This window comes from Tauraco erythrolophus, chromosome 12, assembly GCF_009769465.1.
Source record: "Tauraco erythrolophus isolate bTauEry1 chromosome 12, bTauEry1.pri, whole genome shotgun sequence".
NCBI classification, from domain to species: Eukaryota; Metazoa; Chordata; class Aves; order Musophagiformes; family Musophagidae; genus Tauraco; species Tauraco erythrolophus.
The window spans coordinates 18,643,194-18,669,269 of record NC_141476.1 but is presented as its reverse complement, the minus strand read 5'-3'; the positions used below and the strand labels follow the sequence as shown (position 1 = coordinate 18,669,269).

Here is a 26,076-nt window from a genome sequence, read left to right as displayed (position 1 = left end):
TGTCAGCAGTGGCAGTCATTACTGCACTGTCCCTGATGTAGTGAAGACAACCACCAGCAGCATGCAGAAGGCCAACAGGCTGCTAAATGAAACAGCAGGGAGTTAAGGGCTGAGTCAGGAGCTGACACGAGAACATCCTTCTAACCTTTTCTTTATCATCATCTTCCCCCCCCCGCCTCCTGGCCCCATCCAATTTGGTTCTGAACAGCACAATTATTACTAATATTTTTAAATATTCAGTCTGCTTCAGCAGAGGTGACAGACAGCTCACTCTCACATTCCCCCGTATCTCTGATACGTGAAGAAGTGGCAGCTCGTGGCAGAAAAAGAATGATCGAGATTTTGTTATAAAGTGTTTAAAAATAAAAGGATCAATAACCCTGAAAGTAACTGAAAAATTGCCTCCAGGGTCACACAATTTTAACTTGAAAGAGGTGAGATTTAGATTGGATATAAGGAAGAAATTTTTCACTCAGAGGGTGGTGAGGCACTGGAACAGGCTGCCCAGAGAAGTTGTAGATGCCCCATCCCTGGCAGTGTTCAAGGCCAGGTTGGATGAGGCTTTGGGCAACCTGGTGTAGTGGAGGGTTTCCCTGCCCATGGCAGGGGGGTTGGAACTGGATGATCTTTGAGGTCCTTTCCAACTCTAACCATTCTATGATTCTAAACGCAGGACAAAATAGTGGTGGCGCAACCTTTTCCAGGAGACTTCGCCGAGCTGAAATCCAGGGGTATTCCCAGATGACCAAGCCACGGGGCCACCCCATGCAGCGCGACAACCGTATTTTCGCCGTCGGGACTACATCCTCCCACCGCCCGCGTTTCCCTGGAACGTGACCCGTTCCCCCGGCGGGAGCTGGCAGCTGCACCTCCCCGATCTGTCGCTCCCTCGTCGCTTCCCATCGCAGGGAAACGCCCCGGTGCCTCCAGCCCAGGGCCTGCCTCCTCCCTCGGCACAAGCGCTCCTGCGACCCAGGCAGCTGTCGCGGGGCCGCCGCTCCCGCCGCTCCCCCGCGTTCCGCGGGGGAGCGGCGGGAGCGACGGCCCCGCGCATGCGGTGGGCGGGGCCAGCGGCGGAGGCGCCCATTGGCGGACGGGCGGGCGGCGGCGGCGCCCATTGGCAGCGCGGCCCCCGCGTTCCTGGAAAGTTCTTGGAAATGGATCAAAGCCGTTTCCACGAACACGCGCGGCGGCGGCGGCGGCTCGGCGCAGCCCACCCGGGAGGGCTCCGCTCCCCTTCCCATCCCCCGGCGAGCGGTGCTGACACCAACGCGGCCGTTATGGACACAGCTATTTATACCTTCTCTCTCCCCCCCCCCCCTTTTTTTTTTTTTTTTCCTCTCCGCGTGGCTGACATCGGAAGGGTGATGCGGACACAATACGATTCCAGGAATCCCTCACTTCCTGGAACAGATTAAAAGCGGCAAACAAAAGATTACTTAGTAGGTTGGGTTTTTTCCCTCGGAGCTTCATTACTTCGGGAGTCAGTGGAAAAGCAGGTTGCTGCTCTCTCGGCTCTCTTCCCCCGGGCGTTCGGGGAGACATTATTTATTGGTATCTATTTATTATTATTTCAGAGCACATGGAATGTTTTTTTCTAAAAGATTGCTCTGAAGGAAGATCAGTTCCTCTTTAAATAGATGTAATTTCCCTTCTCTCTGGTTATTTTTAACACTTTTTTGTCGTCGTTTTCTGAAACGCAGAACAAGAACACGTTATTTTCTAAAGCACTGAGAGTGCATGCGTTTTTCTGGCCAAAGTTGCTAAACAATCTGCGAAGTCTTTCTCGGACAGCCTGATTCGCCTCCTGCTTCGCTTTTTCTGTGTCTGAAGCACAGCCTACTGCGGAAGGGGTTTGCTGGGACTCTCCAGCCTTCCCTTACCGTGAACCCCTAATCAGAGGCTGGAACTAGTTCGCTCCTTCTGGGAAGCAAAGGAAAAGGAGACGAGAAGGGAACAAGAGAAGAGGAGAAAGCATTTCCCACCTTCTTGAAGACTTAATGCGTTTCTTCCCTTGGTCCAGGAGTGACATGATCCTCTGTGTTCAGGGGTAAGACACTTTGCAGCCTTCTTTTAAAAGCTGTGGGTTGAAAATTGTAATTAGTAAGATTCTCTGGGACAGTTTTTCAGCTCGTGTGAGTTGCCATGTGTGATTGTTATGGAAGGGGAAACGACTTACACTGGCCGAGTTGTACGTGTGTGTCCTGTGTCTGCTTTTTAGACTCCATGGCCAAAAATCATGGGACCAAAAAGTATTCCTGATTTCTGTGCTTTCTATTGCTAAACAGCTACTGGTATTCAAAGTCTTTGGGGGAGTAAAAATGAGTAAAAACTTGGGAGTGTGTTACTCAGTGGTGTGTCTGCAGCACCAGCGGGGACACAAGCCTGAGACTGTAGGTGTTCTCTAATGTCCCAGTGGAAACAAACTACTTACAGGGAAAAACCTCCCTGGATTTCAGATGTTTTTGTCTAGTTCTAATTAAATATTTATGCTAAACACCTAATTTTGGTTTTCTGTTGCTTTTATGGGTAAGATTAAATGTATGTACACATACACAGACTTACCCATACATACTGTTCTGTAGAATGAAAGCCACGGGGGCACAGTTACACCACCTTTGTTCAGTAAAACAGGTCACATCCGAGACCCTTCTCCGGTACTGGTGTCTTGGCACCTCAGTGTCTCTGTGATCAGCTCAGGTCATCAACATGCGTTAATACCTGGTCTGCAGGAAGCATCCAGCATTTTCAGGTGCTGCGTATTTGGAAAGTGTCAGCATCTCTTTCAGCCTGAGCCGTAACGTCAGTATTGCCCATCCCTCCTGCCCTCAGTGGATTTTCCTCAGAGGCAATGAGGAAAAGCCTTGTCTGCTTTAAATGACTAAAGCACGGGGATTTTTCTGCTATTTCCCCTCAAAAACTGTTCCACAGACAGACAGATGCTTACTAATACTTTCCTACTACTCAAGTGGGTTCATTTTCGCTCTCATTTTCAGTCTACTGCTGCAGTTCCTATAGCCATAGTAAAACGAATTCATTTTTCAACTTGGGCTTTGTGAAACCCTTATCTGAAACTTTTCTCCAGGGTTAGCATGCCAGAGCTACTGCTTCCCTTCACCCACTAAGAACTTGTTATGTAGCCAGACATGTAGATGGTTGTCTCTTAATATCTTTTCTTATGACCATTTATTGCTCAGTTTTCACTGTCCTCTAGGATTTCATATATCCTGGACTCTATACTGTCTCCTATTCAGACCAAGCTCCCATGGGAGTCTTGGGACGTGGCTGATGGAAGGGAGAGCAGCTCAACACACTTTTTCTTTTACTATTTGTACTGTGTTGCAAAGTTATCAGCAAAGTAACTGCAAAGCTAACACTAAATGATATCGGACATATCTGATTCTCTTGAACTTTCTTGGTTTTCCAAGGCTTTTTGAAACACTAGGTGCCAAAGCACAGGGAAGTTCATTTGCTGTTTCTCCACAAGAGACTCCGCACAGACTACCAGCTAGACATGCCAAACTTTACAAATTTGTTTTCTTCCTCATCGCAGCTGCTGTACTAACACTTTACTCTCTTCAGTCCTGATCCTCCACATCTCTCCTCTACCTTCTTTCTTACAAGCAGTAATTATTTGCAAATAGGTACTTTGCCCCATTAAAGGACTGACTTTTTCATGCCAGCATACCTTTTTCAACGTGTCCTCATGCCAGCAAAGTCTTCTTATCCCTCTTGCAAAAGTACTTGCATTAAAAGTTGTACTCTGCCATTACTCACTGATCCCCCTGCTCTTCCTTTCCTGCACTTGGAACTGCTCTGGTCACAGCAGCAGCTCTTTTTTCTCCAGCCTATGTACAAAGCTGTTTAGGACACCAGCACCTCCCAGTCTGAGAATTTCTAATCCCGCCATGCTGCTTTGAGACTACAGTTGCACTAGGACTTTTTGTAGGGGGAGAGAGAGGCACAAAAACACAGGTATATAGAAGGAAAATATGAAGAGTATAAGCATGGCCCTTCTCTGGCTGCAGAGGAAGAATCTCCACAGTGACTGCATGGAGTTTGGGCTCCTTCAGCTTCAGGTGGCAGAAGGTGTAAGGCAGCCGAGAACGAGCACAGTGGGAAACCTCATCTCAAGCACACGGGCTCTGCCTCAGAGACCTACAGTGGCTCTGCAAAAGAAACCTACTGACAAATTCACAGAGTTGATGTGTCTTTTAGAGGACCAAACCGTGAACTGGTACAGCCCTTGAAATTAGCAGCTTTCTGCAATGAAACAGGAGTACACTTCCTCACATAGCTTTGCTATCTCTCCCTTCCTTCCCAGTCTCTTAGCCAATTCCTAATTTCCTCTCCCAAGCAGGTATATAAAAAGAAAAAACCCCAAGTAGTTCCATGCTAGGAGCAAGAAAAATTTTCTTCATGTTCAAAACCCTTCCCAAATGGTTGGCCAGAAAGATGTTCCAGGAGAAAAGAAGTTCAGAGAGATTCGGAATTTGGACTGCAGTATTCAAGTTCTAGGGAGTGAGTGGGCAGTGAGCAGTGCAGGACTGATTTTACTTAACATTGGCCACAGTCATTTTCAGCTCAGGTGGGACTTAAAAGAGAACTCAAAGGTTTTCCAACAGCGATCTCCAGGTATAAAAGTATATTCAGATCCACTTGTTCTGTGAAAGCCCCTGCAAACGCAGTGCAGTCCCTGGTGCCTGGTGAAGATAAGGGCCAGCAACCCCTTTATTAGGTTTGGCGTCCTACCCATGAATAGAAATTAAGAAAAGAGGATCAAATGTCATGAATGCCAAGTAGATATCCTGCTTCTGAAATGTGATTTGGCATATGGAAAACTGAAGAATGTTCTTTTCTAAATACCAACAGAATAGAGGGGTTTGCCATGCGTTTCATGGGCAAGAAGTGTCTCTCTGTAGATTCAATTTTACCAGTGGTTTTACAAAAACCCTACTCCAAACCTACGTGGTTTTATTAGAAATGCAGAGTCATAGAACTGATCATGGCTCTCACAAATCATTGTGAAGTCATTTTCAGGTTCTCTCTACCCTACTTTTCCCCAAAATCCCTTCTTCCTGCTCCCTGCCCCGTACGTGAGACTTGGCAGCCTGAGAAGGTAGAGTGCAGCTACGACCAGGTGCAGAGCAGTTTACAACACATTTATGTATGTACCTGAAGTGCCACTGTTCACATAAAGCACAGACAAGGACAAAGATCGGAAGGGACGTGCTGATGACTTTAGAGTTTCCTTCCACTTCTCTCTTCAGTGGTGTGGGAGGAGGTGGCTGCTGCCTTTGCAATCACCATTAGTCCCAATGGTGCTGTGACGGTCTCACGTTGAGGACTGTGTTGTATTTCTATGGAAACTCAGCTATCTTTTAAGTGTCTGAAAGAACATCTCAAGCAAGCGAGTGCATGCGAGGGACACGACACAGACATGCAGCAGTACAGGGCACACAAAGGCAAAAAGCCTAGGAGAAAAGACAGAAACTAATGTTTTTGCTCAGGAGATCACCTGGGAATGAAGACTTCCCTGGCCTCCAACATGCGTCCTCCCTCTGGAGCTCTGCCTTCCTTTAGGAATCTCCATACTGCAGAGAAAGAGCACCCATGGCCCATGAGAGCTCCAGGCTTTGTGAAACTGCACTCAGATACTGAATGGCTACACTAACGCTCTCCTTAGGCCACACAGGGATTAATGTTCACAGCAGCCCAGTCATGGCAGAACCTCCTACTGCTGTAATCCTGCAGGGATTACAGTTGCACTGACATTTCCATCGTGCCATTGAATGCTAGGGTTTGTGTAGTGCAGAGGCTTGGCTGAAACAAGAATTCCCATTATTCTACTACAAGATCAGCTCACCCTGAGTTCTAACAGACACATTTAGGATCGGGTCAACCTTCAGCAGAAAGCAGGTAGGACAAAACCCAAGCTATTCATTCCCAGCTCTGCTTCTAATTATGTTACAGTAAATGACTAACAAACCCACTGGCAGAAAAAGAAATGCTCTAATGTTCTAATAATGTAAGTGGAGCTGTAATGCTGCCATGAACCTTATTGCCTCTGAAACGACATACTAAAAGGCAACATCTGAAAATACCAGGTTTCAAATCAACCTAAATAGCAAGATAGACCACCTTTTACAAGGCGAAAGAGGCCAGCTCTCTGTTTCTGAAGGCTCATCTTTAGCTATGTAATTTTTCTCCCCTTGCCTCTCTCTGAAACATAATCATAATGAGGATCTGTTCATGAAACATAGCATGTTGTAGTACAAAGGAGCATGCAGGAAAAATAGCAGAGTATGCCCTTTGTTTCAGACCTCATCCTTTGCTGGCGGAGGAGAAGATCAGGAGACTGTCACTCAGGGGCATTGCGGTGGATCTGCCAGAGCCGATCATGCAGCCTCTCCCAGTTATGGCCTTCCAGGAGGAGTCTGCGCCTGCCTTTGCAGCACCAGTTCCAGACAGCAACCCACCTCAGACACGAGACCCTGAAGAAGACCTTCTCTGCATTGCAAAAACCTTCTCCTATCTGCGAGAATCTGGTAAGGCTCAACTCACAAAGTCATGAGGTCAGAAGGATCTGAGCTCCAGGAAGAATCTTGTGATCCCACTTCAGATAGGAACCTGGTTCTGTCGCAGACATGGCTGACTCTTGCGATGCGGCAAGTGTATTTTCAGACTCTACAAACTTTTATCATAACGTAATTTATTACCAGTGTAAGCACAAGCTTTGTTGTTTATAACTCAATCAGGAGAAAGAAATGCAAAAAGGCCCCTCTTTCTCTGTAAACTGCAGTAGCTGCAAAAGTAGTCATCCCCATCCCAAGCCCTGGCACAGCAATGACAAGCATGGATAGGAAACCCACTTGACATGGTCTTAAAGACCCACTTGAAGGTCTTACTGAGTCTGGCCTTGGTTAATTCCCAGGCTCTGAACTCAGTAGGCTTCAAGCCTTCCTTAAATACACTGCCAGTCCTTTAACACCTTTTTTCCCCTAACAAGTTCTCTCTGGGATGCTTTTCCAGGTTGGTACTGGGGATCTATCACTGCCAGTGAGGCCAAGCAGCATCTCCAAAAGATGCCTGAGGGCACTTTCCTGGTACGGGACAGCACCCACCCCAGCTACCTGTTCACACTCTCTGTCAAGACAAATCGAGGTCCCACCAACGTGCGCATCGAATACACTGACAGCAAATTCCGGCTAGACTCAAACTACTTGTCCAAGCCTCGCATCCTGGCCTTCCCAGACGTGGTCAGTCTTATCCAGCATTATGTCATGTCCTGCACAATGGAAAGCAAGAACGAGGCTCCTTACCCGCCTCCATCTCCTCTACCTCCTATGCAAAAAGAGATGGCAGCAGCTGCAGTACACTTGAAGCTCATCCGGCCACTGGGCCGCAAAGACAACATCCCCAGTCTGCAGCACCTGTGCCGGCTGAGGATTAACAAGTCTACAGCTGACGTGGACCAGCTCCCTCTGCCCAGGCGGATGGGGGACTACTTGAAGCAATACCCTTTCCAGCTCTGAAGCACGGCCATTCTATCTCAGGCATGACAGACAGGGACAGAAAACAGAGAACTTTGTGTCTTTGTCCCGCTAAAGTGCGGCATCAGGTGGGCACAGTAAAGACCCGATTATCAGCAGAGACTGCATCCATCTTTCCTCTCCCCTTCTCTCCAGATCCATTCCAGCGCCAAGGAGGAGTTGGTTGTTTCAGTGAACAACGGGACACAATCTGAGCTCTGAGCCTCAGACCGCGCCGAAGGTGGCTGTGAGAAAGTGCTGTCGGCATGTGCACACTACTTGAATTTCAGAGTTGCTGTGACACCGGAAATGTTAACGTCGTTATTTTCGCTATTTATTTCCATGGTAGTTTCTCTCCTCATGGTATTTTAAAAGCACCTTTTACTTTTTTGTTTTTTGTTTCTTTTTCTTTTGTGGAATTAGAGATAGAATAAAGCCTCCCAGCCAACTGGCAGCCAAAAACCTGTGGGAATTTGGATTTGGATTCACATCCAAATAGTACCTGTTTGAGCCTGTCCCTGTCACAGGAGTCCACATCCAAGCTCCCCCAGGCTTCTTGGGTCTCAGATGGCTGCATCTAGACCCACCTCTACAAAGGTAAAGAATATTCTTCTTCTTCCTTAGCTACAGGGGGCTGGGTATTGTAACCTCAAAGCACATTGGTAGCAGCTTGTGCATCTGCCAGACACGTGTGCTGCATCATAGCTTGTGGACAGGAGAGTTCTTTCAGGAAGCCCTTCTTTCTTGAGAGCTCTAAGCAGAGAATCTGGATATTGAGCTTGGGCCAGGGAGCACTCATCCCATTTTTTTTCATCTTCCCCATCTTCAAAGGAAGTTTGTGACAAAACATTTAGAAACAAGTAATATCAGAAACCCAACTTTCTCATTTGCAGGCAGAGGGATTTGGTTTCAGAGCACCCTGCATTTGGCTTATGTTTTGAAAGTGCTGTTCCCTGATGTTGCCCTTGCCTTGCGAGACGGGGGCAAGAATGAGGTCTCCTTGAGCAGGAGTTCAGAGAGAGCTCTGCTGAACTGCACCAAAGGCATACACAGCTTCAGGATATTTATTTATTTATTGGGGGGGGGTGGGGAGGGAGGGGGGGGCAGTAACAAGTTAGAAGCACCTCAGTAGAAATAGCTGCCTTCCTCTGCTAACACAATGCCAAACTGCCAGTTGTTCTGCTTCTGCCAGCACTATTCACAAGCCATGTGGCTTCAGTCAGAGCTGGGCCCTAGCACACACTGGAAACCACAGTTCAACTCTCCTGTTTGCCAAGGTCCAGACCTCTCCTTTCCCTTTCTCCGACTTGCATGTTGGTTATCCTTAATTGGATTTTTTGCTTTGGTTTCCTTCTTGCACCCCATCCCCTGCAAATGAAGCACAATGGCTCTCCCTCGTTCTTTTGCAGATAGGAGGGCTAAACAGCAGATGGGATCTGCCCAAAATCAAGCATAGACAGAGAAGTTGCCCCTTCCTCGTCAGTCGCATGATCCCATCACCTTCCCAGCCTGCAGGAGCCAGTCCATGCCACTGAGTAGAAAAGGGAGCAGACAGGTCTAGAGAAATTATCTTTTGGCTTCTTTGCCCCTAAGATCCCATAACTTGATCAAGCACGAACCAATGTTAAGGATTCCTCATTCATCCCTCCCTGTGACTGTCTCTCTAAGGCTCTGTAAAATTAGAAGAGACAAATCCCAGCTATACCTGAGGGTTGAGAGCAAAAGGTGTAAAAGGATGGGATGGTGACCCAGGAGACAAGCTCAAAAAACAGGTGGAGTTTCTTCCACCCTAACTTAAAGCTGCCCAAAGGGACAAGATGGCCTGATGTGCTTAGTCAGTGTCCTTTTTATTTTTCTACTCCACATTTATACAAGTTTGTGCTCTTGCAAGCTTTGTTTTTGATACTTTGATGATTGACAGCGTGCATGTGTGATGTCAGGTTTGCTTTTTATTATATCCTTCCCCCTTGCCCCATATGGCAGCAACTGTGGGAAGGTACTGAATGAGAATGAAAACTTAGAAGGCAAAACAAATAAGAAAACTTTTTTTTTTTTTAATTAAATAATATAAACCATAAACCACTGAAAAGGCTTCCTTTTATCCAAACACCTCTATCTGCCTGAGGACACTGGGAACAAGGAAACCATAGCTCTCCAAGGAGCAGCAGTGATCTCAGGAAGCCCACTTGGCTCAGCCACAGGCTTGGTATCTACAGCATGTGAAAAATCAGTTTGAGAAACATACAGCAGGAAAGGACAAGCTGTTCAGCGCTCTGAAACTTGCCTCCTACTTGATCTTTACTTTGCTGGGGGTAATGAGGAAAGCAAGCTTGCAGGTTTGACCTCATTGCCCCAAGAGAGCCCAGCTAAAATGACAGAAGCATGTAACGAGGATAAATACCTGGTTAATCTCCCAGCAGGACGATGCAGAGGCTAAGCTGAAGGCTGTAAGCTCATATGGGCAGGGACCAGCTCTGTTGTATGTTTGTTCCGCATCTAGCACAAAAGGGTTGTCCAGGTGCTACTGCAATACAAAGAATAAACAATACAGTTACTCCAAAAAGTCAGTTTCTTCTATCTTGAGACAGTTTGTTAAAAATCATTTGACTTGGATTTTAAATAAACGTTTTAAATATATTTTAAAGCCACTCGATGTAGAAGTCTTTGGTAAAATCCAAATGGATTAATTCGTTTGCTGTTCACAGGAATCCTCCCCAAGAAGATCAGACAAACTCTTGACCATTTTTTTTTTTTTCAAACAAGAGAGAAAAAACATTTTAACGAAAAGTCCTTTAGATACTATGAGAGTTAACACCAAAATCATCATTAGTGTGGGACTCGTTTCTACTGCACACAGACGAGCAGTGGCAGACCTCAAGTCCCAAGTTACCAAGGGCTGAAGGAACGTTCTTTAATGATGTAGAAAAAAACAGGGATGATTTTCGTATTGCTTCTGTGTGCCATAGAAAACCATTACAATCTAGGGGAAAGGAGATGGAATGTAACTGGAAGTTTGGTAACTTGTTTACAGCAGGCTTCACATTGGCCCCAAAGAAAACTGCTCATAGTAGTGTTGAAAGACAAGTTCGTGAAAGGCAGACCATGCTTCAGATGGGACACTCACAGCATCAGCTTTTTCTCCATGTTCTGCTGCCACTGGGCCTCAGCCTCCCCATATTTGCAGTCTAGCCCAGCACCCTTTCCCCTTCTCCTCACCACATACGACAGACACAGCAGGTGGGGAAACCCCTGGGGAGCTTGATCTGCCTTGTGGTGTCAGAGAGAGACAGAGGCCACCTCATCTATCCCACCTCTGAAACGCAGGGAATATCCTGAGGCAACCCGACTACTGGCACTTGACTCCACTGTGGTCCCTTCGCACTCACTTCCCAGGAGAGATGCTCATGCCACAGCCCCCCATCCTGCCCAAAGCGCAGCATGGTGTGCTCTTAACCACTGAAAACAATAAAATATGCTCAGAAAAGTAGAGAAGCTCAACTAGCTCCTCTCTGTCATTCTCCCTTTTGGAATCCACTGGCTTCAAAGTTCAAAATACTGCTGCAAATTATTCCTAAAGCACGTGCTGTCTTTTCCGTGCCACTTGTGGGGTCGGCATTCACTAGCAAACATGATTTGCACAACCTCATCAATGTGAGTCCGTGGGTAGATTTCCATCACAAACCAACCAGGAAACGTTGGCAATGGAATAATCTGCTCAAGTTTAGGTTGTTAAACAAAAACAATCACATCCCTGTTGGTTTTATGGGAAAAATGGAATGCGAGCTAGATGGGATAGAAAGAAAACACAATGAAATAAGTGGAAAAATGAAAACAAAGGAAGGAAAAGCCGCATCCACCTTTAAAAGGGAACTTCGAAAACCCTGGAAAATAACTGAAAAGGAAGATGTAGCATTTCTGACACATTATTAAGTAATTTCTTAACTCCTCCCCTAGCTACATACATGAAACCCTACGGCTCACTTTCCGCAGACGGAAGGCAGAAACGATCGGCATGAGCCAAGCCGATCCATAACTGCAGTCACCCATGGTTTTACTGCATCCACTGTTATCTTAACGACTCCCTCTCCTGCACCTTCAGCACATTTTGTTAAAGCAAACAGGTTCATGTTCTGAGAACTCCTATGCCAAACCTTCCTGCACACTGAACTGAGTTCCACATCGCTGGATGCGTTCGTGGAAATGCAGACTGACCTCTACAATCACTGAAGTACAGCTGCAACACCCCTCCTGGTGACACCTGTACAGTTTGCTGAGCCAATGCAGGACAATTTGGTTGGCTTCTCTCTTGCTTTGCAGTTTCTGACTATAGCTGGACACCTGGATGTGAAGCCCTCACTGAGAGTCTGAAAAGCAGACTGATAGGATAGGGAATAGAAATCCCAGTCCATGATGAAAACCATGCTACCGTGGCTCACTGCCACAGCAGAAATACCCTGCAGTTTGTCAGGCACACATGGTATCATCTTCTTAAATAATCAGCTTTCTGAAACAGCCACACATGCAAGGGAAAAATAACCCGTTTACGTGCACATGTACCTGTCCTCTCAAACTTACTGAAATCTTATTCCTTTCCCCAGACACTCTCAAGTGCACAACGTCCCTTAGCCCAAGCCAAATGAACCAGCAAGAAGTGAATCAGCAGAGTGTATTTAATTGTCTTACAACAGACACGGTCAGAGTTTAAAGCAATTGACCTATCACATGACATTTTTAGTCCAAATTCCATGGTCAGTCTTACCTGCTATCTATCTATGAATTAAGAAAATTAAAATCAAAATTAACTGGACACTCTACGTATGACTCTTCTGCTCTGCTGAAACATGTTCTCATGTTCAAATCTGTCAGAAGCCAATTATCACAGTCCTTTCCTGTCTCTCCCTAATGACTGCTGAAACACTTGCAATCCTCATGGAAATGCACTATCCTCTTCCCCACCCCTCAACTCATCAGCAGTCCAAAGGTCTGGAGCACAAGGCAAAGCAATATCCAGTAAAGATGTGCCAGAGCAACCTTGGATGCCAAGTAACAACTTCCAACTCAGTTTCTAGCAGCGTTGTCACAACATCTGTGTCTCATTTTCAGTGAGCCCCACCCACCATTCACAGGAGATGAAAGAAAAAAACACCAGAATAGGCAGCTCCTTATGAAACAAACCAGCCAAAGATAAAAATGAGATATTACTTAAAGAGATCTGCCCTGTCCTTGTGCAGAAACATCCATCCTTTTGCCTTTTTCTCTTCACTGCAACCTAGCATGGAATTTTTAAGAGGGAGTACAAGGGAACCCAGTCCTGCCAGTATCGCTTAATGGCATCACAGCAGAAATAGAGCTATGCTGTTGCTAAGTGCGTTGATAACAGGTTCAGACTCAGACTAATTTCTTTTTAGACATGCCTATTTTCTGCCCACACCCAGTCCTGCCTATTTTTTTTTTTTTTTTTAATAATCACAGGTGCCAGAGTGCCAGGGAATAGGAACGCGTGGAGGCATGGCTTTATCTGGAGGCTAATGCTGCCTCATGTGAACCCTCTTTTGATCTTCCACTTAGGCTTCCTGAGAAACACGATTGTGCGGCTTCAGCTACACGCTGCACAAACAAGTAAGGCAAGTGGCCTTCGGGAGCAGGCACAATGCTGCAGCACTGTCAGGCATCCATCAGCACCCCTGCCGCACAGCACAACGCAAGTCCAAAGAACAACGGCAAAGCGCGCCTAGGAATAAAATTAAATCAGCGGTTTTCAGTATTCACATCATGTAGAGGGATGAGTACACACAAATACTCTCTTCCAAATTTTAGCAAGAATGTGATGTGGGTTTTTTAACTTGGAAAAGGTTATATTGTTCAAAGGAAAAGGCTACTGGTAGGCCAAACATAAACCAGACAGAAGAAAAATCATTCTAACAGCTTCACTAGTAGCTTGGGCAATAAACATCAAAAGGAAACTATGAAAAGGATTCCTGTAAATAAAATACAATTTGGGTATTACATAATAATGTAACAGCTTCTACATAATACAGTGCTTTTGGATTGGGAAAGGGGAGGGAATACAACAAAGCTTCAAAATGTTAGCTAATATTTATTAAAGACAAGATTCAAAGAAAAAAGAAATTTTACAGCAAATCATTGGTGGCTTTAGTCCTTGTAATCTCCTTTTAAGCAGCTGTAGTAGTGGTCACAGCCGCAGACACACTGTTGGGCTAGATGGCCCACAGGCCAGCTCCACCTAGAGCTGGTCTTGCGTTCTTGCAAAATCATCATTCAAATAACTTAAATATGGAAAAGACCAGACCCCAGAGAAAGCAGCCTGCCCCAGCAAAGGAAAGGATCCAGTCAGAACTGTTCCCAGTCTGACACCAACCTAGATTTGCAGAAAAGGGTTTCCTTCTGCCAACAGGAACTACTCTCGCCATTTTGCTCCTTTTTCTCAGACCTCACTGGCAAGGGTTTTCCCCTGAATGCCATTACTTCCTAAACGCAGTGTAACTGCACTTTGCATCGGCTCAGGCGTGAGTTACAAAAATGAACACAATGTCAGTTTTTGTAAAAATAGCTATTTTAAGAGAGCACTCTATCTCGGCAGGAAAGGCATTTGCTCTAATGTACCCCCATGCAACTACAGGGACAATAAAAACTTGAAATAATAGTGGCTACTGCAGCATTAGATTGTCCAAACGTATAATCAGAGACTCGGTATTTCTCAAGAACCTATGATATAAATATGCCAGATGGAAGGACAAAGGAAGAGCTGGTCAACCAAGAATCAGTGGCAGAGCTCTGCCAGGACTCAAGTTTCTTGGACTCCAGCCTAGCAGCCTGCGTAACTCCATCATGTGATTGCCTTCTTCTAGAAGATACGCTGCAAATTTTCCAGTTGCAGCTGCTGGAGAAGCGCTGCTCTTACTGAAGCAGCCCTGCCTATGAAACCTGTGAAACAAAACAGGCTAAAGCCAGGTTCATTTCCCATTCCCAATTCATCTGCTTCAGGGCTGAATTTGGTCCAGTTAATATTCCTAGTTTTACAGACAAGGACTTTATCCCTGGTGTAATTCTGACATGAATTCCTCATTAAAGGGAACTATAACACTGAAGTGCAACTTACTTAACACAAGAAAAACCTTCCTTCACACACTGCCCCACCGGCATCCATAAGCCCTAGCCTGGACATTACCCTTTTAAAAGAAAACAAAAGCTCATCATGTGTTGTACAGTTAAGTTCTGCCTTCACTTGACTTCACCAATAAACATGCCAGTCAGAACATTTGCAATGCCACTTTGGGATGTAAACGTCTGGAAAACTAAGCAGACAAACCTGGATTGATCTCAGCAAACTCATTACATGTTGGCTAAGACAGAGCTTTCAGCAATGACAACTTCTAAAAACAACAGGGTTATATTTGTGACAAAGAGACACCAAGATCCAGTGCTAAGCTCCTGGGACGCCCATCCCATCCAGTCGTCCCTTGCTGCTTGTTCTTTCTGGGATCACTCAATGCAAACCAGCAGAGAGATTGAATAGCTGATCAGAGAGACTACAGAGTCTTTAATGTCAGGACTGTCTCTTCCCTAGAACAGCAATATGGTTTGAAATCTAGTTTACAGAAGGCAGAGTTGTGTTTATACTTGTTGGAAGTTACCCAACTTGGCAACGATTCTTCCCATCATGCAAGTGCCATTGCAGTCATTGCCAAACACTGCAGAGGCAGAGTTCAAACACTACCTTCAAGCCTGTAAATCCATTGAAGAAACACGTTGCACAGCGCACATGCTATGTGTTTGCACATGTCTGAAAGCGTTAAATAGTAATAGAAGGTGTTAGGCTTAAAATGTGAGTCTGAAAAAGCCTAAAACATGACCTAATATTATTTCCAGGGAACTTTTTGGAAAAAATCTCTAACTCTTTGAAAAGACATCCCTCTCTTCTAAGCCTCTGCTTTTGGAATACTCCTTACATTCTTTTAAGACTCTTTGCAATTCACCCCTCTTTAATTCCCTTCTCTCCAGTCCTGTGCTAGGAAAGTCACCTGAGCCAAGAGGTGCTGGGCAACATTCTGGAAAGTACATGTACAAAATAGCACTGCAAGACTGCTGCAGTGAGGCTGATCAGCTGGGGGCTGAGCAGTCCCCTGCATGGGGCCAACACGGAGACTCCATGTTACTCTCTTCTGTCCGAGAATACAGGAGATTGAAGGCTTCCCAGTGCACACAAAACCTTTTCTTGCTGATCAAATCCTTGGGAGTGAGGAGTGGGGTTGGGGTGACCTGCCACGCTGCTGACTCAGGGGTATTCACAATCAAGTTCCAAGCAAGAGTGTGCAAATGTTGTAATAACCTCAGTGCCTCAGGATACAGAAAACTAGCTGGGAGGAAGAGTTTGGTCATTACGGTAGAGGGGAAACTTTGCTGCAGAAGTCATTGATTCTGTTACAAAGTGAAGAGATGCACTTTCCAGTTCCAGTGTAGATCATTCAGGTGACAAAACCAAACTGGTATGCCACTCCTACAGCTGCCTGTTACTCGACTCGGTCCATCTCTCCCCATCCACACTGTTTTCCATCCGACACACTCATGCACCCTCAGGCCACATATAAACTTCTAGCTTGGCTCTGGGTTAAGGGAAGCATTTCACTGTGCCTTGCCCATCCGTGTGTCAGGCAGGGAGGAGACTGGATCCACACACTCCCTAGTACGCTTGTCCCTCTTGTTCAGATATGCCACATGAAGATGGTACCTAAAGGCTATTATTTTTTGCATCCCTTAGCTCTCTGCTGCCTGGCTGGATAACACAGCGTGTCTCACCTGACAAGATGAGCCTTTATTACACAAAACAGTACAAACCAGCTGGAAACAAAATAACTCACGTTAGTGTCAGGTCACAGTGTGACACAGACTTGTGTAGTAAGTGAAAATGTCACGTGCTGACTTCTGCTGTTTCCTAACACAGAAGTCTATTAGCAGATTGTGACTGAACATCATGTTGGTGTTACTTCTTCATATAAATCATGGTTTCGAAGGGAGGGTCCATCACAACCACCGGATAGGGAAATACTTCACTCAGTCTTGGATGGGAAGAGAGATGAGTTTCAGTCTTGGATGGGAAGAGAGGTGAGTTCAGAAAGAGACAGCCCACTCTAGAACACAATCAGATAACCTCTGCCGCACGTTATCAATCCAGTCCTACTTGACTAACAAACAATAAAAATAAATATTTCATCTTGCTTATGTTTCTTATCCCATTTGCAGGAAGCGACAAGGATTTTGTAGGTTAATTTTCCAGTTTATTTCGTATTTTCCTTTTGGCCTATTATTCTAATAATTACTCCCTTCATCTCAGCTCTTCTTAGAGAATTAGCTGAGGGAAGAGCAACACTCCTGTCAAAGAGCTTCTTAAACCAAGGACAATCCTCTTCCTGTGAGCTAAAAGAAACATTCTCGTCTTATGCTTTGGTTTAAGGGAAACAGGTAACTTCCAAAGAAGCTGTTTCTTAATTATCTCTTCCCATTCTCCCAGCAGCAGCAGCCAGCATCCCTTTTCAGGCTATTACTTAGGCAGAATTAAAACCCCGAAGGCTTACGGCAAATGCTGTATATCCTATAGTGATCCCTATACTTAGCATCATTAATTCTTGCTGGAGCAGAAACAGAAAGCTCCAAAATTTTCTCTGGAGTTACTGACAAAACAAACAACTTAATGAAAAGGAAACATGTTACAGTCACTGGTGGATTCCAGGTAGCCAGCTATCTCATGTAATGACCCAACAAACACCAGATGACATAGCTAGCTGAGGTCAGCACTCCTCATAGGGTTTACCTTGACCAGCTACAGAGATATAAATATTCCCTATGCCTTCCTGTTCCAGTATGTCTGCTTTCTAAGATGGGCACTTCAAAAGATGATGTCTCAGGAAACCAAAGTATGAAGGAATTATTGTTTTTTGTTTACCCTTGCCCTCAAGCCTTCCCACGGCTGATATAAGTAGTACAGCAGTGCTGGTTTGGAGGCAATTGATGATTAAAGCCTACAAAAGAAAGCACTTCAAATTACGTCAGGGAACATTGGTTTTTCATGTATCTTTTGCCTTGTAGAGATGGCTTTTTGATGCAAAGGGACATGAAGTCAAATGACGTTTATATGTTATGGAATCAAGCAAAAGAAAAGGGAGGAAAAGCAGGCCCTTTACCATCTCTGTCATTAGGCATTCACGCCAGTTGGAACCACTGCCAAAGAAAGAGCCCAGCTCGTTACTGAGGCAGACACCCCCAAAATCATACATGTGTGTTTGTGTGAAGAATGCTCGTGATCAAATATCATTCATGAAGGCTCTCTTCAGCTTCATCTTCCAGCCCCAGTTTCTAAGCCTCAGGTTCAGTATGTATGTCGAGATGGTTCTATTAAAAATCAACACGAAACATGCTCGGAAGCCTTACTCCATGGACACACACCACTTGGCTTGCCTCCTATCCTGAAAGAATCATGGCTGTCACTCTTTGAAAGCAACAGGAAAAGGATGATGGTACACAGATACCAGCAAACCTATAAATAGTTAAAGCAATGGAGTCAGTATAGTGAAATGGCAGACATCGACAATCTGCATAGAAAAGTCTCTGGATTTTACTTTTTTTTTTTAATTTGATTACTTTGAATCTGTGAACCCCAGCTACCTTTTTTTTTCTTCTTTTCCTCCTCCTTTCCCAGCTGAGCAGTGTGCACGTTCAGGGAACATAAGGAAAACTGGCAGATAAAGGAAGTTACCTCTTTTTGTTCCTCTGAGGCAGCGAGATGTTGGGGCTTTGTGTGTCCTCTCCATGGCTTCCAGTGGGGAGGGAGGAACGAAAAGGCTGAGGACACAAGGACTGAATGTACATCTCCTACATGGTACTTGACAGAAGTGCCTGGATGAGTGGAGTTTTCATGTTGTTCCTCCTTTCTGTTCCCTGTACTGGTGATCTGCTTTCACATCATCAGAAAATATCTGAGTGACACAAAATTATCAGTGGTGACTAGCCTGACCTTGAGACACACAAAGGCAGCTACAAAATTCAGCAGCTGAGGACAAAGTGGGACTATTAAAGGTACTTCAAACCCTACACAGTTACCAAGTAACAATTTAATGTCTGTTTTAAAATGACAGCTCTCCCTGCAGAAAGTAGGTCATTTCTTCAATGTCAAATTCAAAACAGACAGACCATAGCTGTGTTCACTTAAACCAGTTATCCCAGCTATCGGGCAGTTCCTATTGCTATCTTAAGCTAAAAGTAACCCTGTGCACCTTACTGAAAATCATTTGAACAACCCAAGGATAGAGGATGTGTTCAAATCACTCCTTTATTTCCAGGGATGACACAGGACTACATCAACATTTGGCCAGTCCATTTACACACGGCAGCTCAGAGACAAGGGCTGCCCGTGGGCGGCCTGGGGAGGTCCCCTGGGTGAGGGGCGCGGGGAACCAAACTGAGCTCGAGTCCCCCAGACTTCCTTCTCTGACCTAAAACCTCGGCTCGAATCCTCGCGCAGAGCCCCGGGCCACGCACCCGCCGGGAACCGCTGCAGCGGGAATGGCCTTTAGGAACAATGGGCAAAAAGCCCGTCGCCAAAATTAACGCGGCTCTACCCAAGCCTGAAGAGTCTCCTGCAGTGCAATTTGAAAACAACCTCAAAAACAATTCTGGAGAAATGATTACAGCCGGCGCACGACGGGGTTGGTTCTCCGCGCTGCCGCCTCCGCTGAGGTCACACCGATACAAGGAACCTTCACAAAGGGAAAGTCGGGCCCAAAGCCATTCTGTACAAAGGTGACCTTCTCTTGCCCTCTGCAATGCTGCCTCAAATCCTAGTGAGAACTATTTGTAAGTGGCCCAGCCTCCCCAGCACTGCCAGAGAAGAGACAAGTCCATCAGACTGGTAGGACGATAAAGGAAAGTACAAGTGACTTCAGTAAATCTTTTTTCTCGTCCCTCGGGCAATCAACCACACATGAAGAGAAAACCCCCACATGTCTAAGCCTGGCTTTCTTAGCTCAGGAACTAAAGCCGACTCTTGGGCTCATAACCATTTAAGGTCTTCCCTTGGTCCTCTCCCTCTCAAATGGAAAACACTCCGACTTGACCTCCTGCCTGACAGCTCGCACACTGTATTTTCACTGCTCTTGCACAAACACGAGCGTTCTCCTTGCCGGAGCGCTACAGCCAGGCCCCCTCTCCCCATGGCGCGGTGGGCAGCTCGCTGCTGACTGCGATGAATCATGGTTGCTCTTTGGAAACTCAGCCTGGTTTAGCAGGAGCGGTGTATCATTAGAGTACCTGAACAGGTCTGACTCCTCACGGCAGCTAATAAGCTTTTCATGGAAAGTTGGATTCTGTTACTAATTACATCCAGCCACACCCTTCTTATGACAAACACCTATTCCACCCTGTGTTTGCTCGAGAGAAGGTGACTAAAATGATTTGCTTGGAAAGAAACCAACCACAAAAGCGTGCTTCCCTCCTGCTGTCTCCATGCACCATAGCTGATTAGTTTCACTTCCCTGTACTGTTAAATGTCAAGTACTTTTGTTATGTGTACACTTATTGTTTTGAGTCTCCAAAGCAGTCCAAAGGAGCTCAGAAAGATAATTTTTTAATTGTACTCAACCTCCCCTGCTTGGAAAAGTACTTTTTGCCTTTTCCATATGGTGCACTAACACTTTGTAACCTATACAGAATACTTTGGACTCGATTTTCCCCTCATATCATGGTGAGCATGGTGCAGATCCCAGTGAAGTCACCCAAGCTATGGAAGTGTGCGTGAAAGGGGTGTCACACCCACTACATGCAGCAGCGACTGCTGACAGCCTAGGAAAAGGCTTTGACGGGGCAATGGAGGGGCCACTGGGTGAAACTCATGTCACTGGGCTGCTCATGGATCCTAGGGTGGGAAACAAAAGCAGAGCCGTTTCCGACTTTTCTCTAGCCAAGCAGCAGAGTTGTATTTGCTGCTGGTCAGATCAAGCGTAACATCAATAGCAGCATGCCTCTGTTCTACTGAAACTTTGAAGAACCACTTGCGCAGGCAAGGAAATAATTTAGGTCTTAGCACCAACGGAGCCTGCAGTCTGAGATGATGCTGCCCTACGCCACGGGAGTGGCAATAAATCCTGAGTGTGTTACTCTTCAGGGCAATGGTTTGTCATGCTCAGAGCCTGGCAGAACCTGCAGGAGGATGGCAATACCCTGCACCGTCAGAGCACTCCGAGTCCCCTACGGTTCTGGTCTCAGTTTCAGATAAAGGTAATGAAATAATTTCAGTGAGTTAGTAAGTTACATAAAATCGACCCCTTGCAAGACGCTGCGAGCACATGGAGAGCAGCAAGCACACCGTCAATCCATGCTCTGGCTTAGTGCACTCTGACTTCTTGATAAAGACAAGCTCCTGAACATGGCAATATGATCTAGAATTAAAAATCTATAGTGTAAATAAGGGGTGGACAAGTCATCTGCTGAGCTTTTGGGTCTCCAGAAACGAGAAGGAAGCTGACAGTACCCACAGGGTGCCCTGCGGCACACAGAAAAACCACAGAAGGGTGGCCCAGTGCCTTTACCTGTGCGATGCTGCAGGAAGCATTAGGACCCTACTGATGAAGGATGCTACTGAAGCTGTGTGCAGCACTGTCACTCCCTCCATTTCTCTGTCACGCTGCAGAAAGGAAACTAAATGAGCTTTTAAAACCATGCAGTCTCAGTCAGCCCTCCCCCAGACTGCCGGGTTTCTGTGGAAAGCCCATTGCTCCCTGGGGTCATTTTCATTGCACCTCAGCTCTTCCAGGAACTCAGGCACACTGACAGCAGTCCCACCTCTGCCAGACACCCAATCAGAGAACCCAGGGAGGTTTTTCTAAGGAAGGTAATTGACCATGTTTTATTAAAAAGAAAGAAAGAAAGAAAACAACCAGCCAACCAACACCCACCACTTTGCTCTACAGGCAAATTCTCTGAAACACAGAAAACCCAGAGGGCAAGGTGCTAGGCACAGGATCAGCTCGAAATGTTGTTTAGGGAAACAGACAAAGCTGATGAGGAGCTTTCTCTGGTGTCTGGAAGGGCCATCAAGACCCATGCTTGGCCTGCACCTTACACCTTGTCGAAGGGGTGTCTCAGTTTGGGGATCAATGCCTGGAAAAGGGGTAAGGTGGCAGTTCTACGCAGGCTTTTCCGTGTGAGCTGCGGGGCAAACAATGACTCAGAATTCGCCACGTGACAGGACTTGCTATTCACTACGCAAACCCGTTAGCAGTGATTATTAGCACACCAAAGTGGTGGAAGCAAGGCCAAGGACGCCAAGCACCCAGTCTTTATTTGTAGAGCTCCAGTTGCCCTTTCTGTACTGTGATAACTCCTAAAGCAACCGATCTTCCTGCTGCACCGAGGTTCTGGAATTAATCCAAACACTACAAGGACACAGAGCACTGCAAGGTTGGGAGAGTCATACTTTGATTACCTAAAAAGTGCGAGGGGATATACATCATGACCCCATTCAATCCCACCTATGATCTTTACAATCCCCCTCCGAAGTGGAAGGCTACCCCAGAAGGGACCAGAGCACACATGGGGCTGAACAGGAAGGCACTCATTGGGCACCGGCCACGGCCTCACGAGCCTGGGAACACTCACCACGCTGCTCTCAGGATCCAAGCTGGTATCACCATGGGCATGTACTGAAAGGCACTCAGATCAGCTCCGGTTTGAGCACCTCTGCAACATGACTTGTTGCAGTACACAAACATTTATCCGGACTTTAAAAAGAGAATAGGTCTCTGACTGCTGTAGGCCACAGGTATGGATGTAAAGATGGAGCAGAGAGGAAACAAGCACACCACAGCTCTCACTGCAATGGCAAGACAAACAGAAATGCAGTGACTTACCACAGTTATTTTTATCAAATGGCCTTCTACAGATTTTTCATCCGAGGTTTTCTAAAGGCTTTATGAAAATGTGCCAAAATCAGCACAGGTATAATTTTATCATGGCTAGAACTTATCCTTAATCAACACATTGATGCACAAGTCTCTAAAGGATACATAGGAATTAATCCATACATCTCTATCCCACAAAACAAAGAGCAATTCATTACTAGGCAGCACCTCTGAACTACAGTTTGGAAATGAAAGTCAGGAAATGTTCACAAGGAATTCAGGGAAGTGAAACACACTATCCACAAATGTGATGGACAGGATGCAAGCATTATTGCTCACTTTTTTACATCATACTGTCTAGGGCCCTTTGACTGTTAAGTGCACATCTCTCCCCTCTGAACAGAGGATCTCCGATCCTGTGCAAGGTGAAGGGCTCACGTACAGCTGAAAGGCACATAACCATCAAGGTGAAGGATGAACGGGGTTGAGACATCTTCTTCAATGTCTCCCTGATACTTTCTATTTATGGGAATAAATCCACACAAAGGCGTGTGTAGCTGCCAGATTCAGGAATTCTATTTAAAATCCTCCAGCAGTTGCAGCTAGAAAACAGCATTATCAAATTCCTAATATTTCTGAGCAGGAAACACCACAAATGGCCCATTGCAGATGTGGCTGCCCTCCCCAGGAAGACCTAGGAGTAGTGAAGGAGAGCTCAGTGCAGATGTTCTCACTGTAGCAAATTATCCAGCTGCAAAGGCACCAGACTGTACCATACTGCAAGAGCTCTCCTGCTCTGGGCTGCAGGCAGCATAGCTATGTTTCTGGAGCACCAGTAGGTCCTCCTGCCAAAGTCAGCCATTGCTGGTGGGGTGCAAATCATGCAAACACACCCCATTTACACCCAGACAGTTTTAGAGGCCCAGCGTCTCCAGCTGTGGGGTTAGTGAGGGCTGTACCGGCTCAGGTTTGGCCTCTGCATTGGGATTTGCCGTTATCACAGATGGTTTGCACAGCCTTCGAGCTGCTTAAGCATCCCCTTTGGACTGAGAAGCACCAATAAAGACAACTGCTAACGCATTACTAATGCGTCACTCCAGGATATTGCGTTGCTCCTAAACCTTTCACCTGCCTCTGCTCCCTCCAACCTTCTCCCAGATAGTCTCATGCATCAAAAGAACAAACAAACAAGTGAGAAGGCAAACAAATAGGGAGAGATATGCACTATCAGGAGAGAATTAATACATTGGCACTAGATCACGTTGCAACCGTATGGTGCTGTGAGTACCTTTGGAAGCGTCCCATCCACTGCTGAGCAATAAATCTGTGCAGGTTTCCCTCAAACTCCTACCGAGAGCCAGTTTGCAGGGAAAAGCCTCTTCCAATGATAGTGCTAATTTCGGATTGGACAGATGTCTCCTATGGCCAACAAAACAGGGAGTCTCATGTCTTCTGCACCTTTCCTAGGTCACCACAAAGAGACAGGAACATTTTGTAAACATTACGCTGCAACAATTCTCACCTCTTTCCAGCTGCTCCAAAGTCCCTGCTGTGCCAGTCCCTGCTGTCAGCCTGCAGGTTCCATGGAGTCCAGCAAGCAGGATTTTCCACTGCAACTCTTGGCATGACAGTGTGGCACAGAGAACACCCAGGAGAAGGAAGGGCAAAAGCTGCTTTACTCTAGGAGCCAAAACAGCATGTGGCACAATTCAGTCAGCCAAAGTGCCATGGATAGTCAGTCCCAGTTGCAGAGGATGCAGCCATGCTCAGATTCTCAATTCCAGGCATTGCTCATCACTTGCAAGGAAACTTGCTCAGGCAGGAAATAACTATGCTGCCAAAGTCTGGAAGAGAGGGGGTTTATAAAGAAGGATTACAGCAATATATCTGTGTGTTTAGGAAGAGGTAGGATCTGTTTGCTTTACGTTACCAGTTTCCCATTGGAAAAGCAAGCTGGTTATGTTCCTTATCCTTCAGATTAGGTGACTAATTCATAAAAAGTTAACTCATTGACAGCTACTTTAAGGAATCATTGCACAGCTTGTTTGAAAGCTAACAGACAGAAAAGTAGAGACTTGTTTCAGCTATTGGAGACACACATAATAAACAAGTTATGTGTGAACTTCAAACCACGCCTTTCCTAGAAGTAAACAGAAAACGCAACAATGGATGGATCAAAAAATCACTCAAGACTTCACAAACAAAACCGATAATTGCTCTACTACCCTACTGTTGACCTGTGATGGCAGCAAGAAGTTTCTGTCATCAAAAAAACCCTCTCTATCTTGGCAGTAACCAACATCTGAAATGCAAGTTCTATGCACATCAGCAGCAGCTGCTGACATTGCACATAACTGAGCGAATAATGACATAATGTGGCACCTGCACCTATTTATGCCAGTTACAGCAATGGAAAGAAGGAGAAGCAATAAAGATTTTTTTCTTTTTTTTAACTTCCTATAGAATTTCTTGGCTTCCCTCAGCTCTGTCCTGTCTCTTTGCTGCAGCAGAGCAACAAGTCACAAAACTAAGGAGCACTGTGTTTTTTAAACATGTGCCTGCATCCAAAAGGAAAATATGTGGTGAAGGACAGAAAAATGGAGACATGAAAGAAAAAGCTACTTACACTGTTCTAGCTCCATTCAGGCACAGTGAAGACACCCTAAAAGGCCTGGGAATAACTCCATTAAAGCAGAGCATCTACAAACAATCTGAATATATTGGTCTGCCAAGTTCCTCAAGGACTTAGCACACAAAGGCAACTAAAAAGAAACTGAACCTGTTAGGAGAAAAAGGAAGATTCTAGAGGAAGAGTCTACAAGCAATCTTTGAAAGACAGCTGCTAAGCACGTGCACCATCATTCATCAGAACCTGCATCAGCCACACACCAGCAAAACCTCAGGAGACCAAGAAGAAGCTGTGACAAGGAGTCACCCTCTACTGAGCATTCAGCCTTGTGGTATGAAAGCAAAACAGGGAGGAAGCAACATGTACAGGGAGATGGGTTGAGGGAGAGTAGGCTCTGCAGGGCCTGAACTCAGGATTTCAGATGCTTCCAGGTGAGCAAGAAACACGCAGGACCCCCTCCAAGCTAGGGGCAGCAAGGACAGTCTCAGTGCAGCTGGCAGAGCTGCTCCTGCCTGTGGCACCGGGAGATTCCCAGGTTCTGGTTTGGCCACGGGGCACACACCCCCGCCGCACCTTCCTCTCGGGTACCCCCTATGGCAAAGGACTCTGCCCGCATCATCGTAGAGCGCATGAAGTTATTAGAAGGAGATCATCCCAGCACAGCACTGCAATCCTTTTGTTACCTTTCTAGGAAAGAGCTAAGCCTTTTGATCTCCTACCAAAAACTAAAAAGCAAATTAAATGTTAATAAAACCTTAATAAAGAGCTACTCTTCTGCATTTTAATTAGTTGCTCATAGAAACCAAATACATCTGTTAGACTAGGAAAATGAAAGGCAACAAGCAAGCTGCTACAGCTTTGATAGAACAGCTACTCCAGCAGCATAATCCCATGAACACATTAAGGTCTTTTACATGAAGAGCAAGAACAGCTGCCTCTCCCCAAACACGCGCATATGCTTCTTCCCAAACCGAGGACATAAATGAGCCGAAAAGATTTTCCTAGC

General features: G+C 45.8%; 1 protein-coding gene and 1 long non-coding RNA gene across 2 annotated transcripts; one reads left to right on the top strand and one right to left on the bottom strand.

Annotated features, from left to right (window-relative positions):
- Positions 1-1,331: 1,331 nt before the first annotated feature.
- Positions 1,332-7,920, top strand: CISH (cytokine inducible SH2 containing protein). The gene is made up of 3 exons (XM_009978924.2): positions 1,332-2,050; positions 6,322-6,548; positions 7,033-7,920. Exons 1-3 carry the CDS (start codon positions 2,001-2,003, stop codon positions 7,533-7,535), a joined length of 780 nt encoding a protein of 259 aa, XP_009977226.2. The 5' UTR covers positions 1,332-2,000; the 3' UTR covers positions 7,536-7,920.
- Positions 7,921-9,590: 1,670 nt separating this feature from the next.
- On the bottom strand, positions 9,591-24,281 carry LOC147527997 (uncharacterized). Its single transcript, XR_015222476.1, has 2 exons — positions 23,964-24,281; positions 9,591-10,056 (listed from the first exon to the last, which is right to left on the bottom strand). It is a non-coding gene; the product is annotated as an uncharacterized LOC147527997 (long non-coding RNA).
- Between the last annotated feature and the right edge of the window lie 1,795 nt (positions 24,282-26,076).